The 21,949-nt window shown below is 40.4% G+C and overlaps 1 protein-coding gene across 4 annotated transcripts in view; it reads right to left on the bottom strand.

The window, feature by feature from the left end:
• The window catches only part of CACNA1C (calcium voltage-gated channel subunit alpha1 C), a 1,048,429-nt gene that overhangs the window by 771,446 nt on the left and 255,034 nt on the right, over nucleotides 1-21,949 (bottom strand). For all 4 annotated transcript variants that reach the window (XM_036758696.1, XM_036758693.1, XM_036758694.1 and 1 more), the window contains exons 2-3: nucleotides 18,138-18,459; nucleotides 13,818-13,923 (exon numbers count right to left, since the gene is read on the bottom strand). In XM_036758696.1, coding sequence (XP_036614591.1) covers nucleotides 13,818-13,923; nucleotides 18,138-18,459 — 428 coding nt within the window. The remainder of the gene's footprint in view (nucleotides 1-13,817; nucleotides 13,924-18,137; nucleotides 18,460-21,949) is intronic.

Raw genomic sequence — 21,949 nt, 5'->3', positions numbered from 1 at the left:
AAGTAGCTTGAAGGCAGGGAATATTCCATCTTTGGCTCTGTATCTGCTCGTTAGGAGCTCCCTCCACAACAGTCCAGTTAGGTCGTTTGATGGTATAAAAACAAATATGCTAAATGAGAGACTTAATTATTTCTTCTCAGGGATACTGTACATATTCACCATACACTCATTCTCTGATCCTCTATCCCCCACCGATACACTTTTCTGCATTGTGATCAAAGTGCCTTGCTGTCAGGGGACTGAAACTGATAATACTGCTACATGTCTATATTCCTCATAATGAAGGTTGAGGGGAGGGAGACAAGGTGAAGTAAAGGCATTTTTCTTTCCAAATCTTCAAAATGCCTGTGATCTGTGTCTGTGTTTGATACCTCTAATAAAATATAAACTCCATAAAGTCAGAAAACCCGTTTTATCTGCATTTTGAACCTCCCCCAGTAGATAACATAGTACTCTGACAGAGTGGGAAATTATTAATGTTTTATGGATTGGTTGTTAGCCCGTCTTTTTATCGTTATCAGAAGTGCAAACAGGAGAATAAGGCCCTATAAAAGTTGGGGCACTTATCAATGATCTCAAGAACCAGTGGCTGAAGTCAATGACAGAAAGAACCCATGTCTACCAAAATATTCATAGAAACTCTTTTGACAAAGAACTGGAAACCAAGTGAGTGTTCATCCATAAAGGATTGGCTGAACTATGATATGAATCTAATGGAATAAGATGATGTAGTAAGATATTCTATATATGAGGAATTCAGAGAAATTTATATGAACTGATCAAGAGTGAAATATGCAGAACCAGGAAAAGAAGAGGAAGCTAGGTGTCACAGTTGGTAGAGTTCTACCCTTGGAACCAGAAAGGGCTGGATTCAAATCCTGTCTCAGATACTTAATAGCTGTGTGACTCTAGGCAAGTCACTTAACCTTTATAGGTCTCAGTTTCCTCACTGGGAAAATGAAGAAGTTGGAATCTATGGTTTTGCATATCCCTTTCATCTCTGAATCATGAGCTTAATGATGACTATAATAAATTTAAAGAACACTAGAAGGAAGCTGAAAATGCATAATTGTACCTGAATGATCCTGGCCCTGAGAACAGAAGATTATATGAGACATCCTTTCATTCTATTGGAAGAGAGGTTGAGGTCAACGTGGACGTTGTCAGAGGTGAACACCATACTTGCTGTTTTTGCTGAAGTCAGCATTTTACAATGCTTTAAAGTATGCAAAGGGCCTTACAAATATCATTTCATTTGATCCTCACAACAACCCTAAGGGGTCGGTGCTATTATTACCATACACATTTTATAGATGAGATGCTGAAGCAGACAGAGGTTAAGTGACTTGCCTAGGGTCACAGAGCTAGTATGTGTCTGAGGCCAAATTTGAACTTGGGTCTTCCTGACTCTAGTCCCAGTGTTCTCTCTATCACTACCTAGTATACTTTTCTTTCTTTTTTTTTTACAAACAAAGGTTGTAAAAAGGTTGCCTGGACAGGACAATAGAAATGACTGATAGACAAAAGGCAATAAGGCTTTTAAAACTCTGTGTGTGTGTGTGTGTGTGTGTGTGTGTGTGTGTGTGTGTAATTTTTTTTTAAGAATCAGCATTGGGGAGAGGCTCTTTTTGCTGTCAATATCACATCTAAGTCCTCTATCACTGAATTTAGAACCAAAAGGAACCTTACAAATCAACTGATCCTAAGCCATGATCATTCCCTATAAAGGCTATGCTCAAAAAAATCATGTTAAAATGCTTCAAGGCCACAGACACCACTTTATTTTGATTATATACTGCATTGCTTTAAATATAATGACCCCGATGTTCTTCCCTGCCTCACACACCCCAAATTCAAAAGTCCAGTATGTTCTGAGTTTCATGCTTATTCTCTTGATCATGTTGAGAACTGACCCAGTTGTGAACACCACAGGGCTTGTGGGCAGATTGGAAGGAACCAAGGTCTTCTCCCTGGATACAGCTGACCTAACTTATTTCTCATAGCCCTGTACCAAAGCACCCAGAGAAAGATACCAGGAAGAAAGTCTTTGCCAGCATATATTTTTGGTAGTGTGCCTTGCAGGGCAAGAGAAATAAGAATTAGTGTTTTCAAATCGTTTCTACAGTGTGTTTGTGGAGGTATTTGCAAATTCCAGGTTAGTGTTAATGGAATTATTCAAAAGCTATGCCAGGTTTAAACTAAGCCTCCAGAGAAAATAAGGAATAAGTCAGTGAGGAAATTTGCAAGGATTTGAGGCTGCATGTACAACAGGATAGGGTAGATGGAAGATATTTATAGGTAAAATCAGAGGTAACACACTGCTCTCCCTGTCCCTCCCACCTCATTCCTATAGATGGCTTTCCCAGGACGACAGAACTGCCCATGCTGAACTTTGCAACAGGCAGACAATCCACATACTGCTCTTCATCCATTTTGGAAAGGGCAGTGACTATATTTAGAACTTGGCTTTCAGTTCTTTGAATCCCTAAGTTATCTCCAAATTTGAAAGAAGGCTCTTGGAAAAGACTCATAGCAATAGAGCCAGGATGGGAAATAAATCCCTCAGTACATCAAATATTGGGCCTTGCTGGTTTGAACTGGATGGTAGGAGCCATTGAAGATTTTTGAGCAGAGGAGCTACTGCTATGCAGGTCTATGTAGCTAGCCCTGATCTCTTTCCTGAACTCCTACCCCACATCACCAACAACTTGCTGGACCAATAAGTCACCTGGATGTCCACCAGCATTATAAGCTTACTGTGTCCAAAATCAAACTCATCATCTTTCCCCCTAAATCTGCTCCTCCCACTAAACTTTCCTATTTTGTCAACATCATCTCAGAGCCGTCTCCATAACATTCACCTCTCCTTTCCACTCTAGTTGGGGCTTTCTTATCACTTCCCTGGGCTTTTACAGCATACTGCTCATTGGTGTCTCTGACTCTAGAGTCTCTTTTCTCTCCAACTCAGACTCCATACAGCCAGCAAACTGATCTCCTTAAGGCATAGGTCTGACCATGCCATTCTCCTGCTGAAAAGCCTTCCATGGTTCCCCATTGCCTCTAGGAAAAAATGTAGATTCTTCTGACACTTTCAGTCATCTACAACCCAGTTCCAAATGACCTGATTTCATTTTATACCTCTTCCTGTATTCTATGTTCCAGCCAAACTGGACTACAAACCATTCCCTGAACTCAGCCACAGTTGACGGAGCTCTAGGCCTAGAGTCAGGAAAAACTGAGTTCAGATCTAGCCTCAGACACTTACTAGCTAAGTGGCACTGGGCAAATAGCTTAAACTCTCTGCCTCAGTGTCCTCAACTGTAGGATGAGAATAATGATAGCACCTACCTCCCAGGGTTGGTGCTGGGTCAAATGATATAATAGTGTAAAGTGTTTAGCACATAGTAGTCACTTAATAAATGCTGTTTTCCTTCCTTTCCTTTCCTTCCTTTTCAGGTTATTATCTCTTGCCTCAATGAATTTGCATAGACTACCACCCAAGTCAGGAACACATTTCCCTCCTCATGTCTAACTTTCTGGCTCTTTCCATGAGGTCTTCCACAATCCCAAAGCTGAAAGAGGCATTTAGCACCTCAAATTAGAGTACTTTGTTTAGAGCTTTCCTTTGCCTCTATCACTTTCTACTTTGGATTTTTCCAGTTATGTGTCAAATGTCTCACTTCCAGGAAGATGCTCCTTAAAGACCAGAACTATTCATTTTTGTCTTCATATCCCCCACACCTAGTAAAGTGTCTTGAGTAAGAGTGTTTAATGGATTCTTGCTGCGCCAAAAGGCTGAAATGATATGATTGAGTCATTGAAAATATGATAAATTGTTTTCTGCATGCTCAGTTTAAGAAAGCAAGGAACTATGTAATACATTTCAGAAAGAATTTAAATCCAAAATAGTAAAAAATAAAAGGGAGGTAGCTTCAGTTACAAGGAAAATTTGCTTGCGGACAGCTTCAATCAGTCAATAAGCTTTGTTAGATGCTATTATGTGCCAGGTATCATGTTCCCTAGGTGCAAGGGAAACAAATATAAACGTGAGAACGTTTTCACTTTCAAGGAGCTAGAACTAGGAATCGGGAAATTTGAGTGTGAGTCCCAGCTTTTTCACTGATTAGCTGTGTGATCTCAGTAGGTAAATCATTCCAACTTCCTGAGGCTTCATTTCCTCACTAGTACAGTGAGGAGTTCAGCTAGGTGATCTCCAAGGTCTCATCCAGCTTTAAAAATGTCTCCAGTGATGGTGGATAAACGCAGTGCTTAAATTTCAAGGTCTTTCACAGATCTCTATTGACTTCCATCCAGTGCTAAATGTAGGGCAAATGATGTGTCTCTTCTCATTTAGCATTTAATTACTGTAGCATGCACACAATACACACAACTGTCAGATCCTGAAGAGGTTCTCAAAGTTTAGATTAAACACAGCCCGGTCCCTATTGAAGCCTGTAACCAGAGTAGGAAGGACTGGACTTGAAAGGTGAAGATTTGGACCCTAGTCCTTCCATTTACAGTCTGTGTGGATTATAAAAACTATATAGCATACCTCTCAGAGTTGAAGAAAGAGTTTTGTAAATAATAAAAAGCTTTACATTAAGTGATTGTTATTATGAGACATTTGGAATTTGTCCTAGATGATCTGAGTCCTAGGGTCCAATATGACTCTTACTTTCACGTGATCATCATTTGAACCTCCTTGAGTTTCATTTTCCTCTTCTACATAAGTTGGAGATCAGACTATATGATTTCTTAAGCCCCTTCCAGCTCCAAATCTGTGATTGTAGAACTGTGTGGGCTTTGTTTCTCCTTCATTCCATCTCCTTCTCAGCAGCAAAGTTTCCAACTCTTTTCTTTTTCCTCCAAAACTTCCTTCTGTTTATTTCTTCATATCTCTTGATACTTAGCATTTATTTCAGTAAGGCCTTTAACCTTTTAAAATATCTATTATCTCATTGTATCCTCATAGCCACTATCCTCACCGTATCCTCATAACCCAGTGACGCAGGTAGACAGAATAGGCATTATTCCCATTTCACTTACTGGGAAATGGAGGCAATGAAGAAGGTAACATAACTAAAAGAGTCAGGGCTAGATCTTCTAACTCCTATCTCTGTGCAATTTTTGCACTCGACATACTCTAGTTGTGGTAGGATTCTGAAAAAGAGAAAAGGTTTTTCTTCCACAGAGCAGCTTTTCCCATTCCACAGTCACATCAACCCTCATGTAAAGAATGTCTCTCGATTTGCATCTTCTCTCTCTGCTTTTCTCTCTGTATCCAACACCATGTAGGTTTATTATATAATGCAGTAACTGGGTTGTTTGTTACCTGTGATTATCTATTACTGTATTTTGCAAGCCAAGGAATTTTTTTTTTTGCAGTGTTGGTAGAACATTTGGATGAAACATGTAAGATAGTAAAAATAAACCTTACTTTATTATGATCATTATTGTTGTGATATGAAAACTCACTGCTAAGTAAACCTAGTGGTGAAAGAAATCACAGCTCAGCTCACTGTATGAATGTTGAGAAAACACAAACCGGCATCTTTAATGCCTCTTCTATGGAGGGCGGCTATTGGAATCTCTACCTAAAAATCAATATTCAACGGCTTTCCTAGGATTTAGAGTTGAAGGGACCCAACAGATCATCTAGTTCCACTGGGTTGTGTTTGTCCTTCGTTTTCGAAGGGGACCATGGCATTAGGGAAATGATGACGTGACTTGCAGTTGACTTTGATTTGAGTGAGGGAGGACTGTGCAAGGTCACCAGCCTCACTTTCTCCTACAGAGCCATCTGGGTCCAGTGACCAGATATTCATCAGGATGACTGGAGGTGACCTTATTCTATGAATGAGGAAATCCAGGCCCAGAGGAGAATAAGATCAACACATAATCTGAATTATTTGTGTGTAGAAAGGACAGCAATCTCAGTTTTACCTTGGTAGAGGGTAGGTGAGTTTGGGGGGCTGCTCTTGAGTATTTCTGTTACATGTGTGTGCATATGTATGTATATGTTTTCAAATAAAGGTTCTTCTCAACCAAATAATAATGATAATGATAATAATAATAACTTGTATTAAGATAGTGCTTTAAGGCTTGCAAAGCATTTCACAAAATTATCTCTTTTTGTCCTGGGAGATGGGTGCTATTTTATTATTACTATATTACTGCTGAGGCAACTGAGGCTTTCTTTTGGGGTTTTCTTGGCAAAGACACTGTAATGGTTTGCCATATTCTTTTCCAGATCGAGGAACTTGGGTAAACAGGGTTAAGTGACTTGCCCAGAGTCATACATCTACTAAATGTCTGAGGTAGAATTTGAATTCAAGTCTCCCTGACCCCAAGTCCAGTATCCTACCCAGTGAGTCAACTAGCTACCTATAATCAAGCAAGTAAGCACAACCCTCCCTCCCACATTTCAACTTGTGAAATCAAATTAGAATAAATATTAAGGAGAGGGTTTGTGTATAGAAGGAATTTCAAATACCAACAAAAGTTTAGAGCCTAGCCTAGAAATAACAGTTCTATAAGTCCAGATTGTTGTTCAGTTGTTCAGTCATGTCTAACTCTTTGTGACCATATGGAACAAATCACACCAATACTGTCCAGCAGGTTTTCTCGGCAAAGATACTAGAATGGTTTACCATTTCCTTCTCCAATGGATTAGGGCAAACAGAGGTTAAGTGACTTGCCCAGGATCACATAGTTAGTAAGTGTCTGAGGCCATATTCAACCTCAGGTCTCCCAGGCCCAGCACTCTTATTGACTGGGTCACCTAGCTGCCCCATTGCAGCAACAATCTGGCTAGCAGCTACTGTGGCTGCGTAAAACCAACAATAACCAGCACACAGAAGGCCGCTAACATAGGTTCTTTTGATCTGCTTTAACAAGGAAAGTAACTTTAAGGGGTTAACAATCTTACTTTAATCCAACATACAAATATCATTCACTTAATTCAGGAAGAAAAGCCAGCAACCTGAACTTCAGAGCAAGTACAAACAAATTACAAACATACACAATATAAACAGACCAAATCACAATTCATAGTTACCAGGAAAGCATCAACATCTGGGTTTACAAGCTGGGGGCTCTTAAAATGGCTGCCCAGAGTCCCACCCCACTCTTCCAGTGACTGAGAGACCCAAGGGAGAATGCCAGCCCCTGGGTTTATATATCTTGTTCAGGGTCAAAGGGTATACAATGTGCGAATCAACCCACATGGCCACTGGCGTCACAAACATGTCACTCAAACCCATGCAAACCAGGCTTTCCCCTGAGGCAAGAAGGTGATCAAAGACTCCTAATTTAATCAAAGAAATAAAGGCCAGACTCTTCAAGGGCACTTGTTTAAATAAGTGCTAAAAGAGAAACAGTAAAAGAAAGTTCCACCTTGATTAATGATACACCCATGAGTCCAGATACATGAATTCAATTCCCAACTCTCTCAGAAGGTGGCTGTGTAACCTTGGATGAATCAATTTAACCTTCATTGCCTTAGTTTCCTTATCTGAAAAGTGAAGAGTCCCTGCCAGGGGCCATTTGCCAGTCATCTTGAGTCTTTGTCTTGCCACTGGACACCCATGACTTTGGATGAGAGAGTGAGGCTGATGACTTTGCACAGCTCTGCCTCACTTATACCCAATTCACTCATAAGTCAAGACATCATCCACATGATGTCATTGATCCTCTTCAAGCACAAAGGACAAAACAACAACAACAGTCCCTTCCAACTCTAACATACTGTAATTCTCTGATTCTTTGCTCTGAACACTGTGCCACAATTCAATAGTCTTTATTTTACTTCTGCTTAAGAGACCCAGGTATGATTTTTGTGCTTCAGATATATGATCCAAGGTGTAGTCATGATAAGAAGCATCTTTTTTATCTGGGAAGGGTGAGGCAAGAAAGGCACAGAGAAGAAGCAAAAGAAGAAGAGGCTGAGAATAGAATCGCTGAAGCCTTCTTTCCTAGAGTAGAGACAGCTAAGGGGAATGAGAAAGCACAGGACCTAGCATCACAAAGACCTGAGTTCAAACCTAGTTTCAGATTCTTCCTAGATGTGTGACCCTAGGCAAGTCCCTTAACCTCCCTGTATTATTAGCAAGGCAATAAACACAACATTGACAATAATTGTGAATATGACTATGTAGTTCTGTATTGCGAAATATGAGAGATTCTCCGTATAGAAAGTAGAAGTAAAACATTTATTCAGACATTAGAGGACCAAATACCATAGCCAATAAGTCCAATCCATCCAAGCAACAACCAGCTCCCAACACCAGTAAGCCCACTTTACCATAATAGCAAGGAACTTAAAACACAATAGCACAGCATGGAGCCTCACCATCCCATTAACCTTCTGCCCCCCTGCTGGGGCCTTCCCACAAATACACTCACAGCACAGCACACATTTGCTCTTTCCCTCAGTTCTAACCTCTCTCTCTCTCTCTCTCTCTCTCTCTCTCTCTCTCTCTCTTTCTCTCTCTCTCTGAGCATTTCCTGTGACACACTTTTCTTTTCCTCTCAGCAAGCTCCTCCCACCACATGTCACTTAGGCCTCCTGTGACATAAGCAGGTCATGTAGACTATTAATGGGTGGGAAAGATCTTCAAATCTAAATTGTTATTATACTCCCCCCAACGTAATTGTTATTATACTCTTGCCCCTATAAATATATGACCTCCTTCTACCTCATATCAGAGCCTCTAAACTCCTACCTTCACCAAGGTACTGAGACTGTAATCCCTTCTTTATATCAAATATATAAATATATCAGATTGCATATTAATCTTATTCTCCCATGGGCTCCAATCCCCTCATTCATAAAATAAGGTGGTAGAACTAAATGAGATGTAAGGTCTCTTCCAACTCTAAACAAGAGGATGAGATTGTGCATAGGCACATTTTCCCCTGTGCCTGAATAATCAGAGAAATATAGGCTTCTGTCTCCAAGCACCCCAATTTCTTTCCCCCACCAGACACTCCTATTTGAGGTTACTCCAGACATTAGGCAATATGCCATTGATCCTGGTCTAGACTAGACAGGGAGAAGTGACAGAGTCATGAGCTAAGAGACTTCACATAGCTTACATTTCAGTAGAGTAATAAGCAAATGCAATAGAAATATTCCTGAGTTTTGCTCTTCCTTCAAGACCTAGTCCAAATCCCAGCTCCCCAATGAAGTAGCCTCCCCCAGCCCCCGATTTATCCCCCATGCTCACTCCTGTAATAGTACAGGAAAGCCCAGCCCAAAAGACTTTTCTGGCCTAGTTTTCCCCCCTTTCTCAATGCTGGCTTTTGCTCAAAAAAGTACACAATGTTGTTCTTTGCATGAGGTCGTATGCCAAATATACTTTCTTCATAATTAAACTCAAGCCAAATCTGTGTGGGCTTCATTAGTTTGACAAAGGCTAAGAATTTAATGCAGGTTGCACAATTCTCTCTTGCTAGCAGAGGTTATATAATCAATAGATCTTATACAACTTGTTATACCTACTATATAACACCTGCTGTTGGGTAGGAGGTAGTCAGCAGAAGCATTATAAATGTTTTGATGAGCAGTGCAGAAAAACCACTCTTCCCGATTTTGAATTATCATGGTTTTGGACACTCAATACCTCACCCATTCTAGCCATTCTAATAGGAGATTTCTCTGGTAAGGAGGAAGAATACTAAAGGAAACACTGGTCTTATATCACTATAGTAGATCAGTTCAGAATTTCTTAGGTTTGTCCAATTCTGGATCAAACACAAGTCACATAGTACTTTTTGTAGAGTTTTGATGGTACATTCAGATGAAACACATAACATAGCAATAATAAATTACATTTTATTTTTATAATTATTATTTCATGAAAGCTCACTGCTAAACAAACCTGGTGGTAAAAGTAAACACAGGTCACTGCATGAATATTTGGAAAGCACAAGTCAGACGATTTACTTGGGTGCAAAGGTGAAAGGCCTATTGGAGCAAAAGGTTTAAGGGAAAAAAAGTCTATTAAGAATTTTTTTAATCTCTTGGAGTGAAAGTTAAAAGAGTAAGCTGCTTGAGAAAACAGTGGGGATTGTCTGGAAGAGAAAGAAAGAATTTTTGTGAGAGTGGGTGGGAACCAAAAAAAAAAAATGTTCACAAGAGGAAGCTCATATACAGATGTGAATTTGTGAGAATGGATGTGAATTTGCAAATTCATATGAAAAAAATTTTTTCTGACTCTGAGTGTATGTGTGTGTGTTTGATTTACTAAATGAAATATTATTCTTGAACCCAACTGAGTGGGTGAGGTCTGCATAGCACTGAGAAATGTCTCATCCTTATTTCTGAACTAAAGAGATATTGTTGGTAGATACATGTAGATTGTAGGGAAAAGCAAAAGATTCATTGTAGTAGGTGTTATACAGAACTATGAGTCGTCTAGGTGGGCTAACCTTCCATTTGTTAAAAATATTTTTTCCTTCTGCTTTTCAGAACAAAGTTCTAAAGAATAAAACCTCAACATGCTACACACACACACACACACACACACACACACACACACACCAGTCTTATTATATAGGTATATGTATTAAAATAATTTTTAAAAGATACGTTGCCATTAGGAGAAGGGGGTCCGAGGATGTTTTAATCAAGACTTCAAATCAACGTATATGTATTTATTTCCTAATCAACCAACAAGCACTTATTAGGCACTCCCTATGCACCAGGCACAGTGCTCAGTGCTGAGAATTGAAGAAAAAAGAAAAGATTATACTGGACGATTTGTACACAATGAGAAAAGAAACACCACATACATGTGGCACTATCCCCTTAAAAGAAATACACTCCCCTAAAGTACAAAAGATAGAAAGTTTTCCTTCTGCACCTACTCCTGGACTATTCTTAAGCTCCAGTGATTGGTCCATGCTACTCCAGAAGAGATGCTTCAGAAAGACTGGATTTAGAAAACAGCAACACAATTACACAGATGCCAAAGGTCCTGCCCTCCTCTATCCTGGCTTCTGAGGAGACACACCAACCCAATTCTGATTCCCTTCATTGGAAGGGGAAAGGAACCTATGATTGGGAATTCTCTCTCTCACACATCCTTTAAAACTTTCCTTCAAATATATTCATAAGTCTACTTTCAGCTTTCGGGTTATAAAATCAGGCTATTTTTAAACCCCTCCAACTAGTTAAGTATCCATGAGCACAAGTGTATACTTAGCTACCTCCTTGTCCACTATGGCTACTGTATATATCAGTCTACCTTGCAGTCTTCTTTTAGATTGTCTGACTGATGTTAGGAAACTGGTCTTGGTCTTCTACAATCCCCCTGTGCCAGGGCCACCATGAACTCTCAACTCAAGGGAGAAGCTGGCTGAGCTGTTGAAGCTCAGCTCTGTTTCCGTCTTTCCCACACAACCTCTCTCACCCCCAGCTTCTCCACAGATGTCCAGTTTAGCTGCCTGAGTGAGGTAACAATACAATCTAAGTTTTAGCATGAAGTCTTAGAAAAGGAACAATACGATCTAAGGAGTCCAAAGCTCTGGATGGCAAACGGTGCCATGAGGAATAGAGCCCTTCACACAAACAATCTGAATGATGCCATGGAAAGGAACCCTTCAAGTCATGTCAGTTATTGGAAAAATAGCTGTCGTTTTCCTCCTAGAACACTATTTAAAGTAGGGGGAGTCGTGTGGCACATCACAGTTAATGACTGGTTTGAAGAAGGTGAGCTTTGGTGGGGAAATCCAGGGTTATAGGAGTTGCCATGGTAACCAGTCTTTTCCCCCAAATCCACTGTCTTTTTCCCAACTCTCACCCTCAAAGCCACCTAACATCTACAGGTATATCACTGACAGTAAATGAGAAATTGAACCCCCGTTCAGTCCTTCTGGTTTCCGTCCCCCTGTGTTATCTCGCCCTAGTTTTTAAAGGAGCAGTCAAGCACATGGATAGAAAGGCCTGCTGCTGAACAGCCTACTGCAGATTATCTTATCCCTGCTTAAAATCAGTTGATACAACTCACCCATAAGCAGGAGTCTGTCATCATGAACTTTATTATTATTTGTACTTGAAATCTATACAGGAATCTAAGAAAACGCTGGGAAAATCTCTCTCACTTCCTTCCTCCTTTTCACAGCCATCTCCAAGCTTCCCTTGTTCTTCCCTCACTCCCTAGAAAACAATGATCCTCCTCTGATCACTGATCAGCCCTCCTCCCCCCTCCTGATGGGCAATTAGCCGACAGTTCCCATGGGCCTAAGATGAAGCCCCAGTCCTCTCTACTTCAAAACAGCCTTTGCTCAAACCAAGTTTTCCAGGATGAAGGGGATAAAAAAACAATGTCATTTGTAGCTAGGGTACTTAAAAAAGGAAATTATAGATTAAGTGACAGAAGTTGCAAGAATCCAATGGGAATTTTTTCCTACTCAAGAAAAGATAATGAATAAGAGATAAACCAAAAAGAGATAATAATATGAGTTTCTATAATGCTTTTTCAGATACTACTTGTGAGATAACCCTTTGCTTGTATTTATTTTGACATGGAAAAGATATCTTGCCTGTTAGGGGATGAATTCACACCTCAGGAAGATAGCGAGAACTGTGGCTAATGCTATTCATCTGTATTCTGGCTTTCTCAGCACTCTATCTTCAAGTGTTCACAAAGTCACCTTTGGAACCTCTTCCTGGGACATTCACCCCTACCCAAAGTCCCCAGGAGGCAAAAGCGGCAATCCCAGCAGGCACCAAATACTTTTTCCCACATGGATCAGTAACTAATTTGCCAAAGTGGGGTAATGGTTTAAATAGGCATTAAATGTGCTCACTTCAATGACAACAGGAAATGTCACAATGCTGGGGGTTTTTTCAAAAGAAAGGAGCAATAAATGACCACAAGAGTGATAGCATCTGTACTTGGCAACCATGTGAAGGATCATTCTGAAGCTTTCCTGCTTCTCATTTTTCACCAATTTCATTGGAACGTCCTATCTCACTGATTAGAGTAAGGTGCTGAGAACATCAGGGAAAGGAGATAGTTTTGCTGACAAAATACTTTTCCCCCCAAATCTCTTTTAAAACAACAGTTATCTGCATTCTGAGGCTTAGGGGGTTGGGCAAGGAAGATGATTTTTCCCCCTCTGGGCCTATGGAAGAGACACAGCAGATTTTCAGAACCCACTCTAAAGCTTTGTTCCACAACATGCCCAGAATGAGGAGAGTCCTTTGTTATGACTTCACAGCAAGCCAAAAGTAAACACACTCTCTTATTTTTCCACGGAGAGCTCTAACCCCAAATTGTGAGCCTTGGCTTCCTCAGAAACTCCAAGGGAAGGTTGCCTTTCCCAAGAAAAGGAATTCTTTCTAACTAAACTTCAATAAGCAAATTGGATGTCCATGAGCAAAAACTTCCAAAGAGCCTTCCTGGCGATTACTCATTAAGCAATGACGCCACTGATCACCTGAGAGCCCCAAACCCCTTTAACAATGAGTGACACAAATAAGACACAAATAAAAGATTTCTCCTGCAAACACCTGCACTTTTAACTTACAAAGCACATTTCAGGACACTCACAGAAATCTGCTGCTTAAAACACATCATACTCAGGGTTCACTAACATCTAATTGGAATATTCTTTCCTAAAATGAGCTGTGATCAGACAGGTGCTAATTTGAATAAAGAGCAAAACAGAGCTGTGGATCTGAGCCCCACAGAGCTTTTGTACATCCCAAAGACACATCTTATTTCTCCCGTATTTGCAACATTCTCTCCATAGGACTGGAGACCACCTCCAGGCTCTGGGTAAGAAAGGCAAAGCACAGAGGGACTTACCAGGTTGGAATTGGTGGCATTTGAATCATCTTCTGGAAAGGGAATATAGATCGCTAAGGCCACACAATTGGCAAAAATAGTCAGTAAAATAATGATTTCAAATGGTCTGAGGAAGGGAGTTAAGGAAACTACTGCTAAAGAGAATATGCACAACACAAACATACACTTTTTTTAAATTAAAGATTCATAAGAATTTTGTTTAAAGAATACATTCCAGGCCCCTTGTATTCTGAAAAGAAACATATGCCTTTTTAAGTGCTTCTGGTGGGTCCCCGCCAAAATTCTTCCTAATATGTCAAAAGCAGTGAAGGCCAGTCGCGTGCCAGAGTAAACATAAATTTCTAAAAAGTTTTTTTTTTTCATTTTTCTGAACATGGGATTGGGGCTGCTTTTTAAAAGCAGTCTGAGTTTCAGTCATCTCTCCTATTCTTCTCAGATCACCTTTTGCCCTTCAGAGGGTTACACCTGCTCATCAGTGACTTGGTAAAATGGGCTTGAAGTTAGAGCAGCTTGAGTGCAGTGAAGGGTATGGGAAAGGAAGGAGGGAGGGAGTGGGGAAGGGAGAAAGAGAGAGAGGGAGAGGAAAAGGGAGAGACAGACAGACAGAGACAAAGAGAGATAGACAGAGAGGAACAGGGCAAGGGAAGAGAGACAGAGAGACAGGAAGGGGAAGGGAGAGGATTGGTCCTCTCATCAAGTCATAGAATGTTAAGGCTGGAAGGGGTCTTAGAGATCTCCACATCTAACCCCCTTCAGCATGGTGCAGTGAAAAGAATGCTGAATCCTGACGTCAAGATGGCCCTGGGTTCAAATCCTGCCTCTGACCCTTAACACTTATTAGCTATGTGACCTTGGATAAATCACTTAACTTTTCTGAGCTTCAGTTTAATAAACTATAAAATGAGGATATTTGTAGTACCTACCTCACAGGGTTACTGTGAAGATCAATTAAGATAATACATGTAAGGTGCTTTGCAAATAAACCTTACCAGACTATATAAATGTCAGCCATAGGTAAAGCAAATGGGACACAGAAATATTAAGTGACTTGCCTCAGGTCACATATGTGGCACAGACAAGATTAGCATCCAAATCTTCCCAACTCCAGCCTATTCTAGTGATGTTTCCACCACCATGCTGTCCGTCCAATTTGCTAAGCAAGGGCACCTGGAGCTCCCCTTTGGGGGTGAGTTTCTTTCCTTCTAGGCTAATTTGTTCAGCCTGCTAAAGCTAATAAAATTCCTCCTAGCTACAGGTTGGTTTAAATGACCCCCCCCCCCGATCCTGTATTTCTCATCATTGCAGGGGTCCATAGGTCCAAGCACTTAGCTCTAGGAGAGACTTCAGGAAGCTGATCAAGCCAATTCAGTTTTTCCTATGAGACGTAGGGAAGTAGACTGAATTACCAAAGGTCACATGAGAAATAGGGAACAGAGCCGTCAACCTATCTTAGATAGTGTGCCCATCCATTGGTCAAATGTCATGTAAATGTCTCTACCAAAGTGTGTGGTAGTGAAATCACCATACCAACCATTATCAGTCCAACCTCCACCCAAACCCTTACCTACCACCTATCATCCTATGCAAGAATATTATATCAATGAAATCAATCAAAGCAGATAGGTTAAAAGCTGTAGGTTAGTTATACCATCTCAGGGTTACCTTCACCTAGTGAGAGATGATCATTTTTAACCTAGTCTCTCTACCTAATGACAGCTTTTGAGCCCTCTGTTCCTGGCAAGAACCAACTGGTCTACCTACCTGACTGTTTCCTTACCTATCCATCTACCCTTCCTAGACATTCTGGGAACTTCACGAAGAGCCACTACTAAGAGCTCATCTGACTGTGCTTAATATATATTATCGATTGAATGTTTCTCCTACCAGCCAACTGGCCCCTGACTCTGGTGGCTCATTGGGTCCTTTTCCTCACCCCTCCCATTCCTGACAGGAAGTATTGCTGCGCTACTGAGAAGTCTAATAAGTTGGCCTATGCTCACAATTAGAGAGCGAGATTCATATGGTCCCTGGTAAAGGCAAGAAATTTTGCCCAAGCCCCTACCATTGGCTTCCACTACTTCGATAGCATTCAGGCAAATTTTAAGTCATAATCACTGATATCCATTCTCTACCCTTGAATGTAACTCAATTCACCATCTGATTCACTTGTTTCTTTCTAGTAGAGTACTCTCCTTGACTGTTCCCTCATGTTTTTTAAAGTTTATAATCCACTTTCAGTTTATCCCACCCTAGGGATCCTTGATAAAGGGATAGTCCCTTAAGCATATGATGGCTTTCTCTCTATTTTAGTATTCTCTTCCTCCCCAGAAACCATTCTAAGGGTTGAGAACTGAAAGGGACCTCAAAAAATCTTCCAATCTAACCCTCTGATTTTACAGGTGAGAGAACTGAGGCCCAAGATGAGAAGAAGCCTCCCTAAGGTCACACAGCTGGCATGTAACAGGACCAGGATTTTGCCTAAGTCCTCTGGGCCCAAATATAGTGTTCTTTCCATAACTTTTCCTGCCAATGTGAACTTCTTTAAAAGGAAAGCTCTGGGCTTAGGGTACATAATAAAGAGCTTTAAAGAAATACTATTAGAAGCAGGGGTATGCTGGTAAATATTTAACAACCAGCTCTCCCAAAACCTGGACACACTTTTCAGTTTCATCTGCATTAACATTTTCTCCATCACTTTCTAGACAAGCAATAAAATAATAAACCAAGCCCTGATTTGTAGCAGTTGTTAATTTCCAAGGTGTAAATGCCCACACTGAAAAATTAATAATTGGTTCCTGCGAGCTGGTACAAGCTAGCTCCAGCACACTTCTGGGTAAAGGTTATAAAACAGGGTGATAATAGCACCTGTCTCCCAGAGTTGCTGTGAAGAAAAAAAGTGAGATCATATTTGCAAAGTACTTGGCAAATCTTAAAGAGCTATATAAATGCTGGCTACTGTTATTACTGAGAGGAGTGCTTGAATGAGGAGATCCCTTCAATTCATCCTCAATATCAGGGCTGTCCAAAATGCAGGCCACAGGCCTCATGCAGTGCGATTCATGCAGCCCACCTACAAGCATAGAAATTTACATAAATTCTTTAGTAAAAGAAGCTGAGCCACTGCAGAGCTCTCACTAAAATGGCCAATCAAAATATATTGTCTATTGTTTCAATAAAAACCTAAGGTTGGACAGCCCTGCTCTGTATCAATGACTTATAATGCCATAGGGAGCACCACCCCTAACCTCCCCAAGGCCCAAATGCCTCCTAGTACCTGCTCCTTAGCTTCCTATTAAGCAGCACAACCAGGATTGATGGCTATTCATACCAGAGCTCTAGGCCACTGAACTAAGAGGCGACAGTGGCCAACATCTCCCTTTTCTAGGCTGATATTCTGGCTAATACTAGAGAGACTGGGTCATGAAACCACGCCCAGATCTGTTAAGAATGAAAGAAATGGGAGAGGGAGACAAAGGAAGACCCAGTCAAACAGAAGATAAATAACCAGTTCAAGCAGGGGGGAATCATGGAGAATAATTCATTTTACAGCACAGTATAATGGAAGAAAAACAGACTTGAAGTCAAAGGTCTGGGCTCAAGTACTGACTTGAGGGATGACCACCTGTGTCACCTTGCTTTTTCAGCCTTTTTCAGCCTATTTCCTCACCTATAAAATGGAAATAGTACCAGCATGTATTATCTGCTATACAGAATTCCTGGAATTGAAACTGGCAATGGGTCCTCGGAGGTCATCTGGGCCAATGCTCTCATTTTATAGATCAGGAAGCTGAGGCCCAGAAAAGTTACGGCCAAGATCACATAATAGTGGTAGTACATGGCAGAGCTAGGATTTTACCCCAAATCCAGTACTCTTTTTCCTATATTATGCTGTACTGAATAGGAAGAAAATGTTTTGTAGTCTATAAAATATCATAGAGATACCCTAAAAGTTATTATTATTTCCTGTCTCTGAAAGTTAGATATTACCCACAGAGCCTGATTAAGTTTTGGGTTTTCTGAGGGCTAGTACTATCAGGAGGATAATTAATATAATACAATACAATACAATATAATAAATATCCAGCTTGGACATGACCTCAGACACCATCTACTACAACTTTTCCTCCCTCTTTTTTTACAGATTAGGAAACTGAGACCTAAGGAGGCTAAATAACTTGCCCAAGCTCGCAGAGATGGCAAACACTAGAGGCAGAATTGGATCTCAGGTCCCAGAGCCCATGCTCCTTGCCCCACTGCTTCTCCAACTGATACCAGGAAGAGAGCACAAACATACTGCCCAGACCACACCAAAAAGGATATTTCCATTCAACAATGCTTATGCATGCTCTCCGGATGGGATTTTTCAGGGTCAGGCACAGCAATGCACGGGGTGGGCGAGTGGCTGTTGTGCTCCCTTGCTTCTTCTGCTTCCCATACTGCTGCCGTTTCCTCTGAGTAGAACTGGCAGTGGAGATGGTAGCATTGCCAGCACTGCCCATCAGCTTGGCTTGCCGGGCAGCATCAATGGCCGCCTGCCATGAAAGGGCGGCTCCTGGGGTGGGGATGTGCTCAGGAGCAAGCCCTGCCGCGGCATTGGCATTCATGTTGGCATGAGCTGGGCGAGGGCTCCCATAGTTGGAACCTGCAGAAGGAAATTGGAGAGAATAAGAAGGTTACTAAGGAAGAAAAAGAGGAGTATGGAAAGGATTCTGGAGCATCAGGTCTCGAGAATTCTTTTACTCGCACAAAGTGGGGAGCTAAAGGGAAGAATGTAGAGAATTGTAGTTAGGGACACCTGAGTTTGGAGTAATAGAAGAAACATGGAATTGACTATTTTTTTTAAAAACTTTAACCCAGATCTTCTGACTTTAAGAACAGTGGTTTTTGTGCTATGCCATTCCCTTAACCACACTATTAATCTGTTTCTTCATTTGGTCTATAGTTATTTGTTGAGCACTGGGTAAGCACTAGATTCTATGCATGCAGAGAATGCTTCATGTAATGGAAAGAATATTTCTTCTGGAACCAGAGAATATCAGGTTATGATCCATGTGGCATCTAGGTGGCATAGTAGAAAGAGTACCAGGCTGTCTTCAAAACTGGTCTCAGACACTAGCTACAAGACTCCGGGAAAGTTGCTGAACCTTATTTGCCTCAGTTGCCCCTCTATGAAATGAGCTGTAGAAGGAGATGGAAAACCACTCCAGTATGTTTGCCAAGAAAATCCCAAAGAAGGTCACAAAGAATCATATTCAACTGAAATGACTAAATAAGAATTCTGACTTTAATATGTTCTGTGATTTCTTGGATATGTGCCTTCACATCTCTGATTTTAGGTGTCTGCATAAATGTGAGGTTTAATTGAATGTCCTCCAAGATTCTAAGAGATCTAAAACAATGATGATATAAAAGCTGATGAAATATGACTCTTGTATACCAGGAGCTACAAATATAAGTGAAGAGATAGGAAATTCACACATAATGACCATGAAAGACACTGTGTAATAATTGAAGTACAAAGAAATTACTGTGGGAGATAAGAAGAAGGAATATCCCCTCTGTTGGTAGTGCAAAGTAAAGGCTTTGAGGAGAAAATGACATTTGATTCAGATATTAAAGGTGAAAATGTTTATAGGTGTAATAGAAAGTGTTGCAGGTGGAGAGAATGGCTGTGACAGCAAGCACCCTAGCATACTCAGGAAGACCTACTAGCATAGGTTCTTAGATCTGCTTTTTTTTAAAATTTCTTTATTTATTTTTAGTTTACCACACACGGTTCTACATAATTTTGAGTTCCAGATTTTCTCCCCTCCCTCCCCAAGACGGCATGGAATCTCATATAACTGTCATGTATAACTTTGCATTGAGTTAATTTATGCACTAGTCAAGTCGTGGAGAAGAATTTTGACCAATGGAATGAATCATGAGAAAGAAGAAACAGAACCAAAAAAAAAAAAACAACCCAAAAACAAAAACAAAAGAGAAGCAAAAAAGGCAAGCATGTAGTGCGCCTCGATCTGTATTCAAACTTCACAGTTCTTTCTCTGGATGAAGACAGCATTCTCCATCTTGAGTCCCCTGGAGTTGTCCTTGCCCCTTAGGTTGCTGAGAAGAGCGCAGTATGTCAGGGTTGGTCCTCACAGGATCCATATATCTGTGGCTGTGCACAACGTTCTCCTGGCTCTGCTCCACTCACTCAGCATTATGTCATGTAGGTTTTTCCAGGTTGTTACGAAGTCTGCATCATCCCCATTTCTTATGGCACAATAGTATTCCATCACCTTCATATACCACAGCTTGTTCAGCCATTCCCCAATTGATGGGCATCCCTTTGATTTCCAATTCTTGGCTACCACAAAAAGAGCTGCTATAAATATCCTTGTACATATGGGTCCTTTTCCCGCTTGTGTGATTTCTTTGGGATACAACCCTAGAAGTGGTATTGCTGGGTCAAAGGGTATGAACATATCTATAGCCCTTTGGGCATAGTTCCAAACTGCTCTCCAAAATGGCTGGATCAGCTCACAACTCCACCAGCAATGCAACAATGTTCCAATTTCCCCACATCCTTTCCAGCATTTATCATTTTCCTGTTTTGTTATTTTAGCCAATCTGACAGGAGAGATGTGGTATCTAAGAGTTGTTTTGATTTGCATTTCTCTAATCAGTAGTGATCCAGAGCATTTTTTCATATGCCTATAGATAGCTTTAATTTCTTCCTCTGAAAACTGCCTGTTCATATCCTTTGACCATTTCTCAATTGGGGAATGGCTTGTATTCCTATATATTTGGCCCAGTTCCCTGTATATTTTAGAAATGAGGCCTTTATCAGAGATACTAGTTGCAAAGATTTTCTCCCAATTTTCTGCTTCCCTCCTAATTCTTGTTGCATTGGCTTTTTTTGTACAAAAACATTTCAATTTGACATAATCAAAATTATCCATTTTGCATTTTGTAATGCTCTCTATCTCTTGTTGGGTCATGAATTCTTTACTTGTCCATAAATCTGATAAGTAAACTATTCCTTGCTTTCCCAAATTACTTATAGTATCAGCTTTTACTTCTAAATCATGAACCCATTTTGACTTTATTTTGGTATATGGTGTAAGATATTGGTCTATGCCCAGTTTTTGCCCTACCGTTTTCCAATTTTCCCAACAGTTTTTGTGAAATAGTGAATTATTAGCCCAGAAGCTGGCCTCTTTGGGTTTATCAAAGAGTAGATTGCTAAACTTGTTGATTTCTCCTACTTGTGTACCTATCCTATTCCACCGATCCACACCCCTGTTTCTTAACCAGTACCAGGCAGTTTTGATGACTGCTGCTCTGTAATACAGTTTAATATCTGGTGTGGCTAAGCCACCTTCTCTAGCATGTCTTTTCATTAATACCCTAGATACTCTAGACCTCTTGTTTTTCCAAATGAATTTTGTTATTATTTTGTCCAGCTCAGTAAAATAATTTTTTGGTAGTTCGATTGGTATGGCACTGAATAGATAGATTAATTTAGGTAAGATTGTCATTTTTATTATATTAGCTCGGCCTAACCATGAGCAACTGATATTTTTCCATTTATTTAGATCTGATTTTATTCGCGTGAAAAGTGTTTCATAGTTATGTTCATATAGGCCCTGGGTTTGTCTTGGCAAATAGACTCCCAAATATTTTATAGTGCCATCAGTAACTTTGAATGGAATTTCTCTTTCTATCTCTTGCTGTTGGGCTTTGTCAGTAATGTATAGGAATGCTGAGGATTTATGTGGGTTTATTTTATATCCTGCAACTTTGCTAAAGTTGTTTATTATTTCAAGTAGTTTTTTACTTGATTCTCTAGGATTCTCTAGATAAATCATCATATCATCTGCAAAAAGTGATAATTTAGTTTCTTCTTTTCCTATTCTAATCCCTTCAATTTCCTTTTCTTCTCTTATTGCTACAGCTAACGTTTCTAGTACCAAATTGAATAACAGGGGTGATAATGGACATCCTTGTTTCACCCCTGATCTTATTGGGAATGCATCTAGCTTATCCCCATTACAAATAATGCTTGTCGATGGTTTTAGGTAGATGCTATTTATAATTTTGAGGAAGGTTCCACTTATTCCTATGCTTTAGTGTTCACGGAATTGACT

Source organism: Trichosurus vulpecula, chromosome 5 (genome assembly GCF_011100635.1).
Source record: "Trichosurus vulpecula isolate mTriVul1 chromosome 5, mTriVul1.pri, whole genome shotgun sequence".
Classification (NCBI taxonomy): Eukaryota; Metazoa; Chordata; class Mammalia; order Diprotodontia; family Phalangeridae; genus Trichosurus; species Trichosurus vulpecula.
This window is presented reverse-complemented; position numbering and strand designations above follow the sequence as displayed.